This window comes from Pyrgilauda ruficollis, unplaced genomic scaffold, assembly GCF_017590135.1.
Source record: "Pyrgilauda ruficollis isolate IOZ18807 unplaced genomic scaffold, ASM1759013v1 scaffold17, whole genome shotgun sequence".
NCBI classification, from domain to species: Eukaryota; Metazoa; Chordata; class Aves; order Passeriformes; family Passeridae; genus Pyrgilauda; species Pyrgilauda ruficollis.
The window spans coordinates 8566179-8585946 of NW_024515875.1; the positions used below are offsets into that span (position 1 = coordinate 8566179).

Sequence of the window (19768 nt, forward strand, 5' to 3'; positions counted from 1 at the left end):
AGAAAGGCTGAAAAAGAAGCCACGCAGCTGTCTCAGTTTTGGGTTGCCCAGGCGAATTTGATGTGTAAGCCTCTAATGGCAACAAACCCGTGAAGCAGTAGTAACAGGGAGAGGGTTGGGAGCAATGTGGAAAAACCTACAGGGCACCATATTTATGGATGAGTAAGAAGCCTGATTTGCTCTCATTAAAAGAAAAATTCCCCTCAGACAGGATTATTAAGAGTATTCTTATTTGACATGGTTATTAATGAGGAGGAGGAGGGAGCAAATTGTACATTAATGAACTTCACAGACAATAATTCTCTGGGAAGATCTGAGGGCTCCAGCAAGAACAGATCATTGGCTAAGTAGAGTGCAGTACTATTTTTGGCTGAAACCTCTAAACATTTGGCTGAAACCTCTAAACATCCAATCCTCTCAAAACCACTGGACTCATGGGACATTGGCCTTTCATTGCCAGTGAGTTTTTTTTTTTTTAACTTGTCCCCATTCCCTCTTGTCCTGCTGGAAGCCAGCACTGAGAAGAACCTGGGCTCCTCCTCTTCATTCCTTTCCATCAGGTTATTTACACACATTGTGAAGTTCTTCCCTGAGCCTTCTTGGCTTCAGGCTAGACAGTCCCAGCTCTTAGCTTTTCATCTCATGACAGATGCTCCAGTCCCTTAATCACCGTCATGGCTCTTTGCTGGACTCAGTTTGGGAAGCAGCAGCACAAGAGGAGACAGCTCCCTGACAGCTGTTTTCCCCAGGCACGGGGCATTGTTGCATGGTATTGATGCTGTAAGGCCAAGGCTGTAACTTCACTATGGTCAGGACTGGAAGCTGTGGGAGTCAGAGATGTTATCTCAGCAGAGGTGTGGTAGGAGCAGAGCAGAAGCATCATCTGGAAGGCAGCACGCCATGGAGGTGAATAGAGAAAGCTGACAGTTCTTAGCTGCTGCCCCTATAGCAGGCAGAGCCTGGAGCTTGGGTGGCTGTAAGCAAGCAGGGAGCATAGGGAGGAAAACCCCCAGGCAGGAGTGCTGGAGGTCCCAAGTGAGGCAGAGATGAGAATTGCCTGGGGAATGCAGGGTGCACAAAACAATTCGGGGGACAGTACAATCCTGACAGGGAGACACGTACCACCTCCTTCCCTAGGGTCTGTTCACCTTGGCTCAGGAGTCAGGGAGGAGCTGGGTGATGATGCTAAAGCTCTCTGTTACTGGCCAAGCTGGAAGAAAGCTGTGGTTGCCACAAAAGTGTGGCTGAGCTGGCGAGAGCGGGAAGGGTGCAGGGGACATGAGTGCAGAGCTCCCAAACACAAGGACATGTCCTCCACATCTTAGCTGAGCAATAAAATGAGACAAGAGCAGTTGGGTGAACAGCAGAAAGGTCCTGACATTTCAGAAATCCTTTGCTGTTTTGCCTTTAATCAATCTGTACTAAGCCTCAAATATGAAAAGAAGTGCTTAGGGCAAAGGTGAATTTCATTTTAAGAGTAAATTGCTTTGATGATTGTCGATTTGCCAAGATTTTTTCAGCACACAAATGGTATTATTTCCCAGGCTCCTGGCATGGTCCTAAAGGTCACAGCTCATGACAACTCTCTTCCTTTCCATTGTTCATACAATAAAAGCTACAAGCATAAAGATGTTGCTGCTGCTTCTCAGTACCACTAGATAAAAAAAACGTCTCAACAATGTAAGTTGTTTTGTGTTCCTGGAGCTTTATTGTAAAGGTGTAATGAAAATGGACCATGAAAAGATCATTGCCATTTTGCAAGATGCCTATTTCACTTGCATTTATCTCTCTTCCCTTCTCTGTGCAGTGGAGTTCATGCTCCTTCCCAAACCAGTCCCTTTACTTCTAAGTGAAAAGTTCTACCCCATGTTCACAATGAAGGCTCTCAAAACTATTTTCACAAAATACATTGCAACTACAGTTTTGTGGGAAGTGGTGTAATGGAGAGAGGAATGTCCTTGCCAGGCATTACATCAAGAACAGTAAGACTTGTGTGGGTGCAGAACTGACCTCTAGTGGCACCTACACAATAGCCCTATGTTGGATTCGGCTTTTTTTTTTTTTTTTCTCCACTATCGGCAGGTAGACTATGAAGTACCATTACAGAATATTCCACAGCTGAGGTGTGGCAGCATTTTGGGGTCCGCTGTGAACTGACAGAACCTAAGCAGCTCTGTGGGTACTCTGTGGGTACAGCTTCCCACGGTGCAACCCCGCTGAGTGCACCCTGTGACTCCGCTGTGCTTTTCTGGATGAAACTGGACGGCGGCAGCCCAGCTGCTGCATGGACAATGCCACAAAACCGGGAACGCCTCGCCAGCATGGACCCAGTGCAGCCTTCTCGCCCAGCCCACAGGACCAGCGTACTGCCCTGGTCTAACCAAGGGTGCAGAGGCAACACCTCTGTGCCCTTTCCCGTTCCCAAGCGCTGTGCCCAGGTGTGACTGCAGGAGGCACATCCCCCCAGTGCCGAGCTCACTGCGAGGCCCCGGCCCCAGGGCCCTCGGCGCTGCCCCCCTCACGGCGCTCCCGCCCGCCCCCCTCACGCCCCGGCCCAAACCCAAACCCAAACCCAAACCCAAACCCAAACCACGGAACCGCGGCCCGCGCGCCTGCGCTGAGCCCGCGCGCGTTTCCGCTTCCCCGCCGGGCGCCCGGGAAGGAGGGAGGCGGCCGCATCCCGGCTGCTCTCCCCGGAGCCTGCGCATGAGCACCGCATCGCGCCTCCCGCCCTTCCCTCCTTTCCCTCCTCCTCCCCGTTCTTCTGCTCCAGCTCCGCGAGGGCCCGGCCGCCGCTCCGCGCCCCGCCCCGCCCCGGGAATGCGCTGCTCGGCGGCCGCTCGTAGGAGCTGCGCGGCGGGCGGGGAGCGGGATGGAGGTGGAGGAGGCGTTCCCGCTGGTGGGGCAGATGGGCCCCTATCAGGTGTACCTGTGCGTCCTGCTGGCCGTGCTCCTCCAGGTGAGAGGCCGCCCTTCCCGCCCGCTCTTGTCCCGAGGGGGAAGCAGTGCCGGGAGGGGGATGCTCTGGCTGCGGTGGACAGCTGTTCCCAAAGTGTTGGGTGGATGTCCCTGCGGGGAGTGCTGCCCGGTGCGAAGGCTGGTGTGGGAGGGCTTCTGCTGAGGGCTGCTGGTGGCACTAACACGTCTTCCCCTCTGGGTCTGTCCTGCAGCAGCGTGCTGCGCTCCTGGGACACAGGTGACCTCTGCCCAAAGGCAGCGCTCAGTTCTGCAGAGTGAATTTGGGGCAGGCAGCTGATGCTCTCTGTGCCGCAGTTCCTGGGCGGTCACACCTTGTGCCGCTCGTGGAGCACATTAGGAGCTGGTCAGGTGAAGGGCTGGCTGAGGTTAAACGGAGGTTTCCGTGACCTGGACTGAAAGACGTGAACTTCTGTAAGAGGCTCTCCTGGGAAATCCTGCACAACCTGGAGTTAATGGGCTAGATGGCAATTTCTAGGTTGCGTGTGGCTTGATTGTCACTGATAAAGTGACAGGTGGCCACTGATACCTCTGTGTGCAGAAGCTCTCCTGTAAACAGCTGGCAGGTGATGATTGCTTATGGTGCTTTGATTTGCCCCGACTTAACTCTTAGAGTACAGGGGCAGTGTCTCTCCATTAGGTATTGGATGAGGCCCTGCATTTTGGGTAGTCAGGTTTGTGAGATACAAAGCTGGAACTCTCTTAAGTTTCGTGATAAAAGTGGAGTCCAAAATAACAGTAGAGCGCTAGAAGAGAACACTTTTCTAGTGCTCTAGAAGAGACAGGCTCTCTGGAGAGAGTTTCAGAGACTCCATGTACAAGTGATGTGTGCTCTGCAGCCATGTTTGTCGCCTTTCAATTTCGCTTCATCTTTGTGCATGTTCCTGTGAGGACAGGGAAGGAAGACAAGAATCATAAGTGTACTGTCACAGTCAGGCATAGGACTGAAGTATGGTTTGAATCTGACAGAAGTCTGGTTTAGCCCAGGTTAGCATCAAAAACTTCATTGCCATGAATTCAGCTAGGCTGACAAGTGCCGGGTTACTTCCACTGTGGAAATTTAATAGTTGCAAGAAGGAAGAAGGGAACGTAAATGTCCTCCCTCCTCTGCTGACGCGTATTTTGTACTAATCAAGAACTTCGGTCATGAGCTGTGAGACTGAAGGTGTCTTTTCGTGGCACCCCCTACTTCTCCTAAACTGACCAAAATACTAAGAAGTTTTATGAGATGACCGAAGAAGATTAAGATGCCCAGTCCTGTTGGATGGGAGCTCTACACTTGGTTGCAAAGTTATGATGATAAACAGCAAAAGCTTTGTAGGCTTCTATTTCCTTCTACTGTTTTTTTTTCTTTCTTTCATTTATAGTGATTTAGCTGATTAATTCCTTAAAATTAGACATTGCTTATTCTGCTGGCCACCTGGCTAGAAAATGTATATGTTCACAGAAGATTAGGAATTAAGGAAGCAATAGTTACTGCTTCTTCCAGTGCTGGTCATGTTCTGGAATGAACTGCAAACCATGACAAGTGCTCTGTGTTTCCAGAATTTTTAGTATGGGTCATCTGTTCCGTAATGTTTGTGTTTGTTTTCTTTTTAATGGATTAACTTGCATTTCTCATGGGAGAAGTAAACAGAAGAATCTTTGTAAATCCCGGAACTAACTCAGAATAAATAAAGAACGATAGCAGGTTTGCAGGTCTGCTTTTTTTCTCCTCGTGTTATCTTTAATTCTTGAACTGTACCAATGATTATCATCCCCTGACTTGCAGGCTTTCTTTACTTCAGATCGTGTAGGCACAGGAGTCTGTAAGGAGTTCAGATGTGAAGCTTGTTGCCTTTCAGTTCATGAGTAGATTTGGACTTACTCATCTGGTTCCTGCTTGGGTGGTTGATTGCTCTTTGTGTTCCTTTATTGATGCCAAGTTACATAATGTGTCACTGGGAAGTGTGAGAGCAAGACTGAAGGCAGGTTCCACGACTGGTGTTAATCTTTTGTCTGGTCTATCATCAGCCTTTGGAAGATGGACCCAAAGGTAAGTAATGTATCTTTTGTGTGTGATGTAGAATATAGATGTAGGTAATCGAGGACTCCTGTAGTGGATTAGGTGCAGCATATGGCAGCAGAGTGAGAATTCCTGATAGTCTATATCACTGGCTGTGCCATGATTATTCCATTTTGTTGCTAGTTTCCCTGTCCCTTTCCATGTGCTCCCTCAGCTGGCCTATATTTTTATGTTGGCCTGTTGGTATAAAAAATATTTCTACATTCTTAAAGGTAAATATACCCAACGTGTGAAAATGTTGTCTGCTGTGTCAAGTCCCGTCGTCTTTGTAGCCAGTATCCAGAGCTTAGACTCTGTGCTTTCCCTTCCCAGCAAGATTCCAAGCAGGTGCACTTGCTTTCCTTGTAGGCTTTTATGCTTTTTCATCTCTGCATGTTATTAATATATTTGAGTTTCATACTTTCTAAGTATATTCCTTTATTTTAGTGGTTCTTTTAAAATATAAATTTCTGTAGTAAGCTACTTCCACCAGGTAGCCTTAGTGATGTATCAGTGTATCTGGTCTCTGAATTCTAATTACAGACATAGTTGAGTTCACAGAACTTCTTTGAGTCAAGCTCTACCAAACACTTCTGTCTGTAGGGATGACACTTTCCATATGAGTCAATTTTCAGGTGAGCTTGAGTGAACTGGTACTTGATATGTGGAATGAGCTTTCTGACATTCTGGCAAAAACCTCCAGGTTGCTTCTAATTAGAAAAATGTTTTTCTATGTTATCAGTGAGTCTTGTGTGCTCCTTCTTTCATCTTCCCTGATTTCTATTATTCCTCTGCCACCTGCTGCTGTTACTCATTAACCTGCTGAGCTTTTACTATATCAGGGTATGCCTGGCTTAATCACTACCAAGTTAATAGGAATTTGGAAGATTTTTAGGCGTATTCTGTAGCAATAGTTGCTAACTTTATAATGGACCGACAACAGTTGACTGACAATAGAAAAATGTTTTTCCAAATGACATGGAATTACAGAAGGACCAGACTTAGCTGAAGAATGTGGAGATTGACTAATGATGTGAATTAAGGCTGGATTAGTCTTGCATTTCTAGTATATCTTTAAGAAAGTGAGGAAGAAACAAAGGGAGCTGATAACTCTTAAAATACTTACGACTTTATTTTGAGCTTTAAATAAGTACTTGATACCTGTTGATTACTGGAAAGGTTGTCACAACATTTAGAAGAAATTATACTGAAGTATTATTAAAGAATAGTCTTTTGGTGTTTGTTTAGTGTGTGTAGCAATGTGAGACAAAATCCCACACCATGATCAGATGCTTCAGAGCACACAAACATCACCATGATCAGATGCTTCAGAGCACACAAACATACTTAAAAAGTTTCTTTGTCTCTTGTGGTTCAACATATCTGGTTGAATGAGTCTGGCCTGTGCCAGTGGAGCTACAGGATTGCCCAAGCCCAAACAGAATGGAAATGTGCTCTTACTGTATCTCTACTAAAAGGCTTTAAAAAACATGTTAAAATTCAGAAGGGAGTTCTTATTTGCACAGCTGAAAAGGGCTTTGCCTCAAGTTGAGTAATGTGCTTAGCACAGTAATATGGATCATTACCAAGGGTGGTTGTTCCTATCCATCTCGGGAACTCCTTACTAACTGAAGGGAGGATGTAAAAACAGTTGAGATAGTTACATCAAGTTGCTTGAATTATACCTTTGCCTTAAACTGTTTGTGGTGCAGTGCACTGGTAATGAGTGGTGTTGCTAACGTCACTTTACTGTTGACAACAATATCATGTATGACTTATGTCATTACAATATCTCAGTGCAGAAAGATGGTCTTTAATCATCCCATCTGCACAAATGTTTTGAGGGAAAGCACGTTCTGGGGCATGTGGCTTAAGTACATTCCAAATCTCTGGAAATAATTCAGAAGAAATGGTGTCTGTCTTCAGACAGTATGCAGATGTGATCCCCTATGTAGCCTTGCTTAACTGTTCCTTGACATTTCTTATCTATGCCCTGTATGTACTCTACCTCTTTTAATGGCATGAGCCATCACTCTGTAGTGGCAATGACAGTAATAAACTACTTGGTCAGGGAATCTTCTTTCAATACTTACATTTGCTTGAATCTTTTAAACTTTTCTTTGAACCAGCCAGAATTGATTGTTCGTTGAACAACTTATTCCCAGTCCTTGATGATGTATGCTATTTTGACTTTATCTAAATAGGAAGAGCAAAACAAATTGGAAATGTAATGAACAATTTAAAATTAAGAAAGGAGAGGGATATTTTACAAATTGCATTACAACTCTGGTATAGTGTGCTGCAGTTGTTCCAGGGGCATCGTGACAGGTACAGTGTTTACCCAAGGTTACTTGCACTGTAACTTAGACACAGTTCAGTACAAGTGTCTGTAAGGTAAGTGAGCAAGGTGGCAGATATAAAAAGGATTTTCAGAATTTCTGTGTAATCTTTTTTGATCTTGATTTCCTCAATGTTTGTTTTGTTTTCTGTATGTGGGAGAAGTATGAGTTTTAAGTCTCTCTGATTCTCAATGAAGCAGTTGCCGAGTGCATGTCAGACGTGTGCAGTCACTTCCGTGGAGGAAAGGTTTCAAATGTGGCATGAATACAAACATAAGATCTAGGGCACAAATGTTTTTTATTGAGAAAAGCTTTGTATTCCCACATCTTTTTGTGTATTGTATCCTACTCAGAACATGCTGAAGGATAGTGTTGCTTTCCATGTAAATATGAAGGCTTTTAGAGTACTTGCATCATTGAATACAAATCCTTGTTCTGGTATAGCAGAAACTCCTCCTATTTGGGAGGACAAGTAAATGAGGTGGGTGTGAGTATGTAAGCTATGGATGCATAAAGATGTGCTGCTACTCATTTAGCTAAGAATATTTCCATCTGAAAGCTGATGGAACTGCTAAGTGAAGACAAATCCTACCATTTACTTCTATTGGGTGGGGGAAATCTTTCAAGAGAAAAAGGTAGTTCTTGGTTCACACCTGACATTTGATTTCTGTGGTGCTAACCAACAATCCTTGGTCTCTTTGTCCTTCTTTCAGATCCATAACTAACTTCCTTAAGAGAGACAATCACCTACCTTTAATGTTATTACATTTATAACCTTAAAAATATTAATGCAGCTGATGCAGACATTGTAGTATTTTCTGCAGAAAACCTGAAGTAACAATGCTGGTCTGTGACATGCCTCATTAGCAGTGGGATCCTTAACTCTCAGATAGAGTGCAGAAGTCTGAATGCTAACAGTTGCCTTCTTACTGATTAATTTTAAAAAGCTAACTTGCTTCTGTTTGTTTTTTTAAAAAATAATCCGTAGTGGAGGGAACTTAGGAATATGTAATCAGCTGCCTATGCCTTCATCTTCCCTTAAGATTATGTTGTGTCTTAATCAAACCAGTGCATCGTTCACATACATTTATCTGCAAGAGTATGGTCAGAGCAAGCTTGAGGTAGAGAAGAAATGTGAGGTATAACTTCAAGACCTTCCCTTGTTTAGCTGTATCTGAACTGCAAAGCACATGCAATTGAGCTCGTATTTAGGTGTTTTTAAATGCCAGTTAATAAACACCTTTTAATGCCAGTTTTTAGTGCCAGTATAAACACCTCTACTCAGCTTCTGCAATTTAATTTACAAGGCTGACTTCAGCTTCTGTGCAGTTCAGTCCAAGAAAAGATGCCTGTTCAATGTGCTGCTGTAAAGACCTTAACAGAACTACTGCTGGTGGGCATAGCAAGAACCATGAGTTTTGGGAGAGGCACAGAGCAGACGTTCTGAAGGCTTTCCAACAGAGACAATATAGTAGAGTATTCTGCCTGCTAAAAAAAAAGGCAATCCTAAAAGCAAACCAAAATCCAACTTTCTTTTTTTAAAAAAAGAAGAAAGGTGGCTACATGGTGTATAGAGTGAAGTTGTCAGAAGGAACTTGCACTGGAGCTGTGGCTGAATTGCCTTGATTTTTGCAAAGTCTTTTTAACAACAGGGAATGGAAGGTGCCTGCAGGCACAGTGTCAATAGTGATTGTCATCTTGGTATGGGCTATGGGTAAAATATTTGAGGAGATGTTTTCAGATTATTAATAACGAAGTTGTTATTACATAGAATGTTTGGTGCACTGGGATTGTGTTTGGACTCAGTGGGAGCTGAAGCAATCCCATCTTCTGCTATTTGTCTTTTAGTCTGGCAAACTACAATCCATCCAGCCAATCTGTCGTCTAAGCACCCTTGGAAGGGCAGCCTGGGAGTTAACAGGCATAATTCTACTGGGTAGCAAACACTATGAGTTAAAAGTATTTGTATTATGACACATTATCTCCCCTTCCTTCTTTTCTGCCCCTGCGTACACACAGTCTCTAACTTCCCATGTTTTGTAGGCAATAAATTACCTGTGTTTTTCCACTAGCAATATCAAGGCACTCCTCACTGACACATCTCCATTTTAGAGGCTCTAAATTCCTTTCCTCTTGGGTGAGTTAGTAGGTGTTAGTAGTAATTTAATTCAGAATAGTTGTTTCCCACTTGCATGAGATAGTTGCTCTTTATTTCTGATAAAGTTTTGTGTTCTCAAATGTCTTTATTGTTTTAACTGAAGTAGTTAATAGAACTACTTCTTTAAGACATTGCTTCTTGTGTATTGTTTACATTAAGCAAAACCTGTTTGCTTTTTCCAAGTGTTAGCCCAGTGGGACTGGAGTCCCTCTGGAGCAATAACATCTGTTTTCTAGGTCTTGTCTGTTTACAGTGTGATCTCTGACGAAGTTTGCAGTTTAACCTGGTTTAATGTTGTGTTCCCCTGGTCATTTTCCCAGTCGTGGTGGGCTCAGGGTGAAAGGGTGTTAATATTTGCCTTGGAGGGCTCGATGAAGATTTTGAGATCCTCATATAAGGAAAGATGGAACGAGTTGTGTGTATAGCTTATGAGACTTTGTGGTGTGATGTTTAGTTACTGGTGTCTTAAAAATAAGTAAATAAATACCTTTCATTAAGTCCTGTAATGTCTTTGAATTTGTAGACCCTTGACAGACTTCTTCCTGAAGAGGTTATGCCCTTTACAGTAAATGTAAGAGTGCTGAAACAGTTTTTTAATTCTTAATTTTTTTTCTGAACACTTAAGAAGTAATTCAGGGAATTCTGAGGCCTGTAGGCTGTAAGCTGAAAATCAGTAGTTTAACAAATTTCACAATAAAACTGGAAAAACATATTTTTTCAGTTCTGGAGCATCATATTGCTCTGAAATAGTAGTAAACAGAAGACATTTTTCAGTTTAAACCCATAAACAAAACACAAGTAGATCTAATTGCTTATCCTCAGACAGGTCCTTAAAATGAATAAATAAATGAAAGTAGCTTATACAAATGTCAGCATTGTCTTTTAGTCTGGACACTTAAACAAAAACTTTGGAAGTAGTCACTAAATTACCAAGTTAAATGCTTTAGCCAATATTATGCTTCTCTTATAGTCTTAGCTGAACTGCCTCTCTGAGACCAGGATGCTCACCCAATATTCCTTGGCAGTGTCCCAAAATGTCATGAAAAGGTGAGGACTTTGATCTCTTAAAATACTGCCTGTGACTCAGATAAGTTTATAGCCAGCACAGGCTGGAAAGTACAGAGAGAAAGAGGGGCAAACATGAAACTCAGCCAAAAGAGTAATCATTCATGTGGAAGCAGGACTAAACCCTGCCTGATACTTGTTAGCCCACAGTTCCTGCTTTTTTTTGCCAGCAGTTGCTGACTTTTTTTCATGTTACCCTGTAAATAATACCATTGGGATGGTCCACTCCTGGGCTGCTTTGCATTATATTCATAAACTGGAATAGGAACTTACAGCACTTCTTTGCTTTATTCTTTTCTAAGTCCTTTTCCTCATAAGAAGAGTGGAGTGACACTTTTGATGTGATACTGGTGAAACCGTTTACCTGGTAATTGACTGAGGAGTTGTGGCACTTGATTGCACATTAATGTAGCTTGCCTGCCTTGAATATTCCTGTTGAAGCAGAGGTAGTATTGATAGTGCTTTTTGTAATTTTGGTTCATGTATATTGCCTTGGTTCTTTAACTTACCAGTCCATGAGCTTTCTTTTTGCCTTGTGTTTCTAAAGGCAGAAAAATAGCACTTTGAACTTCATTATTCATGCTCAGAGACATGTCAACCTGTGATGTGAGTGGGGTGCTGTGTTCCCGTGGCCCTGTCAGACAGAGGTGTGTACACAGGAAATGTTGCAGAAGGCTTGTACAATGAAGGTATTTGCTCCTCAGACACCAATGATTGCCCTTGAAAAGTAAAGCAACCCTGTTGTCTGCGTATGGCAGCAGTCACCTGGCTCATGGGCATCCAGGCTGAGCAGGAGCAACAAACCCCTGCTGCTGCCACTGCCCACCCAAATAACACTGAGAATGAAACAGAGCTGAGAGGGCTGTGCTTGGGTATTTGGAACAGGAGGGGGAAGCTACAGGGGCATTTTCCACAAACCTGTAGGAGGTGAGGCTCTAAGAGTTGTGGTCTGCTGTGCAGCGTTTTTCTCCATTGCGGATGTTAAAGAATTTCTAGGATGAAGTTATGTAATGTTTTGGACAGACTTTGGACTTCTTGCTCTGGATTCTGGAGGCCAGGAGTTTCAGGCTTAAGAACTCTACACTGTGTAGGTTTTCTCTGCAGAAACCCTAAGTTCTTTCAAAATATATGTCCGCTCTGTCGTTTGTAAGTCACAGGTAATAACCAACAATGGTTACATTCTGCATGGGAAGTATTTCCTGTCAGACTGGGTCTGGCCTTAGTGAGGAACTGAGATGTCACGTTCTTCTGCACATGGTGATTCTTCACATTAACTACCTTCTGTCTTACGGTGTTCTCCCTCTTACTGTGCCACCACAAAGGGAAGGATACTTTCATAGAGGAATGTGTTGTCAGCAGCAAAGAATAATTTTGCAGCAAGAAGATGTTGTAGGGCTTTTCTACATAGGAGTTGTTGAGGAGAAAAAAAACGTGGATTTAAAGCCACATCACGCTTTGGAAATTACTTGGAGCAGATGAGATCATCAGATTTTCAAAAATTAGGTTGCCCTCCAGCTCTTCAGCTGCTTGTCATGGGTTCAGAAGAAATTACTCTAATCTTGAACTGTAACCATCTCTTTATCAAAAGCTTCTGCCACAGCAAGGTCAGTCATTGTTCTTCCTTAATTTCTGTCTTTCCTCAGGGCACAGTTTTAATGTTTCTGTATTCGAAAGGTCAGAAATTACTGTCTTACTCATTATTTTGTTCAGCAATGAATGCTTCAGCTGATACTTGTCTAGAATGATCAGGCTAGTTGAGAATTGCTGATGAGCTGACTAAAAAACGTTGAAAGCTCCTCTTCCTAGAATTGAAGTCTTGCTTTTCTTTTTGCATTTGTGCTTCATAATGGGTAAATTATGTGGTCTAAAAGAGTTTCTTAAATTATTTCTGTGTTCATTTTCACTGTTCACAAATTAAACTTTAAATTCATCTCCCCCTTCCTTGCTAGTCTTACAAGAGATTCTCCATCTTTCTTGGATGTAATTTACTATGAAAACAAACATCTCAAAAACTGGTCAAGACATGGCAGACACTTCTATTAATAGTAACTTCAAGTTAATTTCAAAATCTTTTAGTGAAATACCTTTAACTGGCTGACTCAAATCCCTTCTACTTAGCAGGGAATGTGAAAGTTTAGAGGTTATTAGGGTATTGCCTTTTAATAAATTTCCTTATACCACGGTTTTCTCATTTCAGCAGACTATAAAATTTTAACTTAAAGAGAATATTAACAAATAGGAGAAACCTCAACTAACAAAACTCTGAGCATCTCATGACCAGTGACTGGGAGCTGGTGCCTTGTCCCCCTGTACTTGGTATTCATCTTGATTAATACAGATCAGTGCAGGGAATTTCATAGGGATCTGTTAATATCCATATAGAGCCAATTAAAACGTTTTATAAGCAGGAACTGTACACCAAATGACATATATTTGACTTGATTTGGGTTATAGAACAAATGAAAAATGAAGGGTTTTGTTTGCCACAGTACATATAATGCAGTAATTTTATATTTTATACAGTTGTTATATAACATTTCTATTTGATTTGTTACTGTTTTGTGTTGTTCATCAGTCTGCACAAGTATGTTACTGTTAAGTGCAAGCATTTAGAATTCTTAAGGGAGAAATCTTCAGATTCATTAACACAACTCTTACTTAAATGAAAACTTAATTACAAAATAAAGTCTAGAGTTTCCTTCAACATGTTTTTAAAATGGCTTCTAGAAAATGTTTCTGACCTTCAGAATTGTCAGTGAATTTTGGGGGGTGTTGTGTGGGCTTTGTTTTGTTTCTACAATGAAATTAATAGGGTTTACTGTACCTCTTACACAGAATACAAGGCAGGTGCCCACTAGGAAGGAGAGTTTTGTGTCAGCAGTGACTCAGTGAACTTGAGTATAGAACAATACTATTTGATAATATCAAAACACATCTCCATCTTCGTAGGTTTGCTGATTGCACAAATCAATTGAAAGTGTTTCTATCTTTGTGATATCCTTAGTTGCAGCACCTACTAGGATGTCAAAGGCTGATTGTTGCGGGTTTTTTATTGAAAAAACCCTGTAGTGTTTCTGCATGTGCCTGCAATCACTAATTTTTCTATTCAGTTTTCTGTAGCTGGTTTCACCTTGTGCAAAAATGAAAAGTGTTATATTTTCCTTCTTGAAACCAAATGCCTTGAGGATTTCATTTCTTGATCTACTTCAAAAATATGCTTATTATTTCACGAGACAAAAGCAAGGATGTTATCACTTAGTCCTGGCACATAATTGTCTGAGTGAGTCTGTGTACGGGGATGCACCACACATCATGACCTGTAATTCTCATTTCTCAGTAATTTCAAGCTGTTCTTGAGAGTACTGTATCCACACATCCCTAGCAACGTGGTCACTCAGCTTTTTAAAACCTCTTTTCCCATGTGATCTTAGTCATTGCCTTCTTTCCCAGATGAGTTATTTTGCTTTTCATTGTTGTTGATGTAGAAGTTGTTCTTAAACTTAAATATTAACAGCTAACTGGGTTTTTTTCCAAATTTCTTCTGATATGTAATAATTTTAATGGAAAATTAAAAGACAATTATTTTTAAAAATATTTATCTACCTCCTGCCACTAAAGTAGCAGTTTGTCATGTGGAATACAAAGAGGAGCTGATGGGAAAAATTGCTTTCAGGGAATAACTTGGGGCTTTGTTTTAGTTGAGTAATAATTTTCACTTAGATCTGGGTGTGACTCCAGCTGCTCAGCCGTTGTACAGAGCAGAGCAGTATTATCTGATGGTGCTTGCATCACAATTCAGAGGTCCCCAGGCTGCTTTTTTTGTACCTATGGTTCTCCCAGTTCTGTGAGTTATTTGTGAAGCAGCCTTCTGAGAGAGCACACTTCCTGTGGGTACGTTCTTCCCAAGAACATGGGGAGGAGATGCTGGGAGCAGAGCAAGGACTGTTCAGGAGGTACCTAAGTAGGGTTTTAAGAATGGAGAGGCATGAATGAGGGGGTTTTTATGGAGGAAGGGGTTTGTTTGTTTTGTCAGGAACCACTGTGCCGAGTACAGTTCCTCAATGAAGGCTTGAGATGAAGCAGTTTTATTTGGAGAGCATGTGGGACTGTTACTGGCAATGCCTTTTGTCTCTCCGATGACTTTATGATCCATCTTCTGTTGCAGAATTTGTGCCTCTTCTATGTTCAAACAGGTCTCAAACCATGGGGGTTTAAGCTGTAGTTGTAATGTGACCTATGAATGTTCTCAGCAAGCAGCAGCAGCAGCCCAGCTCTAGACCAGGCTTGAAATGTCTGGGTTTCCAGCAGTTTTATTTATTCTTTCCTAAACAAAAGTGACTGTTGATCACTATTTAGACTTTGTGTGTGTCTGTAAATATGTAGGTATATTAAAAATGCATGTGTGTTGTTTCTGTCTCTTCTAAAGGTAAAACAGGTCCACAGAAGGTAGAAAGCCAGCAAAGAATTAATCTTGTCGGGACTGGGAAGGATTAAATATGAAACCATGAGGAGGAGGTCTAGTCCAAATACCAAATAAGAGGAGTGAGCAACACAGGTGGAAGGAGAGGATACAAGAGTAATATATTTAAAGAATATATTACCCTTGAATAAAGAGTAAGAATAAAGAATAAAAAATATATAAATTTAAGAGTAATATATATAAAAGAATAGGAGTTTTCTCCTCCTCAGCACATCTAATAGCTTTTCCTCCATCCATGGTCTGTACCTGCTGTGGGTGGAAGTTTGGGGCTGTCTGACTGAGGGAAAGGTGTCAGGAGGGAAACTTATTTTCTCTCAAATATCCCACACATAAAAAGTGCGAGAACCACTTTGTTAGAGCTGTGGTTCTTCAGTGTGTGCTGTTTGGTAGACAAGGGCTATACATGACATCTCATAGTGGTAGAAGGCAAATTCAAAAATAGGAATATTTTTAATACTGATTCGATCTGGCTGTGGAGGAGACATTGCTTGGATTCAAGCTGAGCATCTCTGATGTTTTTTGTCTTTCATGCCAGCTCTATGTGGCCACTGAAGCCATCCTCATCGCATTGGTGGGTGCAACTCCTCCCTACCACTGGGATCTCCAGGGGCTCTCAGCTAATCAGAGCCATGGCAACCATTCAGTGAGCGAGCAGGGAGCTTTTGGGGAATGGCTTCTGACTGCCAACAGCAGCGAGGTGCGTAAGCGCGTACACTTCGGCAGCAGCTTCACATCCATAGTCTCTGAGGTAAGTCTGAGATGTGTTTTGCAGCCTCGTGTGTGAGTAGTAAATCTTACTGAGATGGTTTTGGGGGTCTCCTTGTACTGCTTTTTTCTTCCATACTTATGCATGTTTTGATTAGCAAATGAAATGTGCTATCTCCAGTTAGAGCCCAGGTAATGTGTTCATGTCTTTACTGGCAACAAAAGCTGGCTTTATATTGCTGTGCAGCTATGTTCTGCTCCAAAACTTCCCACCTTTTCTGTGTGGAGGTTACATATTGCATCCTGCAGCCTGGTTCCACATTTGAGCTGGAATCATGGCATTCATTTTACTAATTTCCCCAAAATCCTTTGTGGACTCTGAGCTCTTTCTGGCCATCCCCTTGCTGAGCTCCAGTGCATGTAGTGCATCCATCATGCAGTTAGCAAGCACTGGAGGAACTGGAGAGGAAGTGGCTCCTGCAGTTTTTGTGGTTCCACATGCAAGAACATGGGCAGTGGGGAGTCAGGTGGACAAAGCAGCTCCCTCACATTCTATTCCAAAATAAGCTTTGGCTTTGTTGGCACCTCTGTGTTTTTTAAGTGATTTCTTTCATGGTATAGCCACAATCCCTACAGGAATGATTCCAGACTCTGCATTGATGAGTGCAACACCTGCCCTTCCTGGGTCTGTCAGTATCTGTTAATGTCAAATTTCTCTTTACAAGAGCCCTGAGTGCATTGGTTGCAAGGCCTGAATGTAGAGGTGAAATGTGGAGTCAAGTGTAGTACCATTTCATAGTTTGTGGCTATTGTCCTGAGGTACTAATGCTATCCAAATTACTCCTGTAAAACAGTTTATTGGTTAGGAGCATATTAGTAAAAATGGCCAGCTTTGGAATAGTACCAAGCCTTTGTGTACAAAAGGCATTCCTTCTTATTCTTGCAGTAAAGAGGATATGAGTACTTATGATACCATTTAAATTAAAATTTTAATGGATGGTGGATTTCTTAAGCATTATTTAAAACTCAGTAAAGCTTTTGAATTTTCTCTGGGGTTTTTCTTTTTTATTTTTTTAACTTGCCCAAGAATCTTTTACTCTCTTAAACTTCACAAGTCAGACATGCTTGTAGAGCATGACACAGATGCTTTACAGATATTTATACATTTTGGTTGTAGAAATAAGAAATGCAGGTAAAGAACAAAGCCCGCTTGAGCAATAAAAAATCCTAAAAAAACTCCCCAACCAAAAAACCACAAAAAACCCCAAACCCAAGGCAGCTTTTGTAGTCTGCTTTCTAATTCTTTAACGTATGTTTCAGCAGAGGCCCATTTGAATAAAATATTTGTACCTCTTCTCTTTCTCTCTATTAAAGTACAGTTTTTATGAATTTGTTAGCTGAATATTTGGTATATTTGGAAGTTATGTGCTAAGCACAAACATTTTGAGAGAGAACATACATATCTGGAAAATATTTCACCACAAATTCATTATTAATCTAATTTCATGATTGGTTGTAAAGAAGTTTTTTCCTACATTTAACGAGGGTGTGTCAATGCTTAACCTTGTGGCATCGTTGATAACATGACCATTACAAATTTACACTGAAAAATATTCTGATGTAAAAAGCTTGATTTGTGAATAAGCATATACGTAGCATGTTTTTATTTAGAAGAGAAAAGGCTTGAGCTCTCTAAAGGGCTTAGACATTGAGATGATAAATATCTTCTTTAAAAAAAGGAAAATTTGCTTTGCAATCAAATTATCCCTTAATCCCTGAATGATTCAGAAAGTGTCTCATGTCAACAATTTTCATGTTGGCAGCTTTTTTAATTTTTATACCAAAAGTTAGGGCATGATTCTTGCAACTGTTATAAAACAAACTGACCATTCCAGGATAAAATTAATCTCATATGGAATTGTTTTACAAATGCATTTTTCTGGCAGTTGTTTTTGAAGGCTGCAGAAGCTTCAAAAGCTGATTTATGGTCATGTGGTTGGTTTCAGTTGAATTTTCAGTCAGTCTTGTTACTTTATGGATGCATTTCCTACTATTATCAGTAACTACCTTCCTGTTAAAGTAACAACTCAAAATGAAGCAGATATAAAAAGTAAGCAAGTTATTTTCTTGGAGTTTATGAATGATGTTTTGTTAGCATCCTAATCTTTGTGAGGTTTAATTGCATGGCTCTGTTCTCATGATGAGGTAGTTTATAACTGAGCTTTGAAATAATATAAGCTTTGCTAGAGAGGATATTTAATGAGATTTTGGTAGAGGAAGAGGAGATTATGAGGAGAAGATTAGAGAGTTATTGCAGGGATAATGACATAATCACCAGCTTACCAGCACAGGAAGAAGAGTTGGTTGTCACTAAAAGGAAACATTATCTCAAGGTGCAAGAGGAATAGTAAAAGAAGAGAACAGAAGATGTGGCATGTTTAGAATACAAAAGGAAATAACTTGTAAACGTTGAGAGCTTGGCATATTTTCATTCTGCACTTCTGTAGGGCAAAGAATTTTGTCAGGTTCAACTTGAGACATTAAGTCTGTAAGAATCAAACATTTCAAGATGTATTTGTATTGGATTTGAAGAACTGGAAATTATGAAGTACACTGTAAAAAAGATGAGTGTGCACAGAAAACCAGACTAGCCTGTCTAATGCTACCAAAGTATTGCTCAGGGACAAGAGAGTTCATAAGGAGGAGCGTGTACAGGAGTATCTTCAGACATAAACCACAACTATTTTTTCACGATGTGTGTTCTACACCCTGCAATGACACACGTCAATAGGTAGAGCTGAATCAATTTAGGTAAACCACTTGATGTAAAAGAAGGCAGAAGAAGGGAAAGTGGGAGAAAGCTGCAAAAACTGGAGTGTTGTGAGGAATCTGTTCTTGATTTCAGAACCAAAGACTGCGTTTGATTTGGGAGAACTGTGATTGCTAGTCTCCTACGAGAAGTTTGGGAGACAGCAGTGGGGACTGGTGATTTACTGAATATGATGCTTAGGAGATTTATGAAGAGTTTGATCTTTAAAATTTGTAACATCCCCTCCAGCTATTAGCTGTTGGTGAACTGTTCGGATTCTGATTAATTTGCCTTTTTGCTGGTTTGTTGTTTTTTCCTTCCCCCTCCATCCAGTGGTTTTTAATTGGCAATGCATCGTACAAAGTCAGTGCTGCCAGTTCTTTCTACTTCAGTGGTGTGTTTGTTGGAGCCATCTCCTTTGGGCAGCTGTCCGATCGCTTCGGGAGGAAGAAAGTCTATCTCACAGGTAACCCCTCGACAAAATGAATGACATGAAGGTGTCGTGTCCCTGAAGATCAGTGGCAGCAGCCCAGTTTCTGCTGAGAGCTTGATATGCAGCTGTAAATTGTGTGCTGTAGTTTTGTTTGTTTTGGCATTCCAATGTGCTTGTGCCATAGAAGTTCAGACGACAAATCAATATTTCACTGTTAAGTCACCATTTAGATTTCTGCAAGGTGCTCTGGGTTTGTGAGTCACACCATAAAATGCTTTCATTCATGCAATGTTGTGCTCGTGGGATCTCTGCAAGTTGCAGTTAGTATTTTTAGTAGTTTTGTAACAGCATTCGTACCTGTATAACCTGTTAGGAATTTGTTGCACGTTTTATCCCGTCTGCATGATTTAATTTGTATGTATTTGTGATCCTTGTACTGTTTTGAAGCTCATAAGCTTTCTGACCGTCCCTGGATCAAACAACATTTGAAACTGCATGTTTTGTGTATGTATAAAGTTGTGTGTCAATGCATGAGCATGTAGAGTTTAAAGAAATGTTTTATGCTTTTTGTTTCTCTTTGAAGGGGCAGCACTCATTTAAAGCACAAAAAGGTGGGCCTGCTCTGCATGCATACCCATCATGTATTGTCCCCTGGCGATGTTTCTCTTCTCTGGTTTCTATACGCTGCTCTCTAAAAATGAGGAGAGATATTTGGTCATATATTTAACCTGTGGCTTCTATATCAGGGATAAATATAAA

General features: G+C 41.4%; 1 protein-coding gene across 1 annotated transcript in view; it reads left to right on the plus strand.

Moving 5' to 3' along the window:
* The first annotated feature begins 2872 nt into the window (after positions 1 to 2872).
* The window catches only part of SLC22A15 (solute carrier family 22 member 15), a 31698-nt gene continuing 14802 nt past the window's right edge, over positions 2873 to 19768 (plus strand). Inside the window, exons 1-3 of the mRNA XM_041463957.1 lie at positions 2873 to 2959; positions 15598 to 15810; positions 18910 to 19042. Of these exons, the coding sequence (XP_041319891.1) occupies positions 2873 to 2959; positions 15598 to 15810; positions 18910 to 19042 (433 nt within the window). The remainder of the gene's footprint in view (positions 2960 to 15597; positions 15811 to 18909; positions 19043 to 19768) is intronic.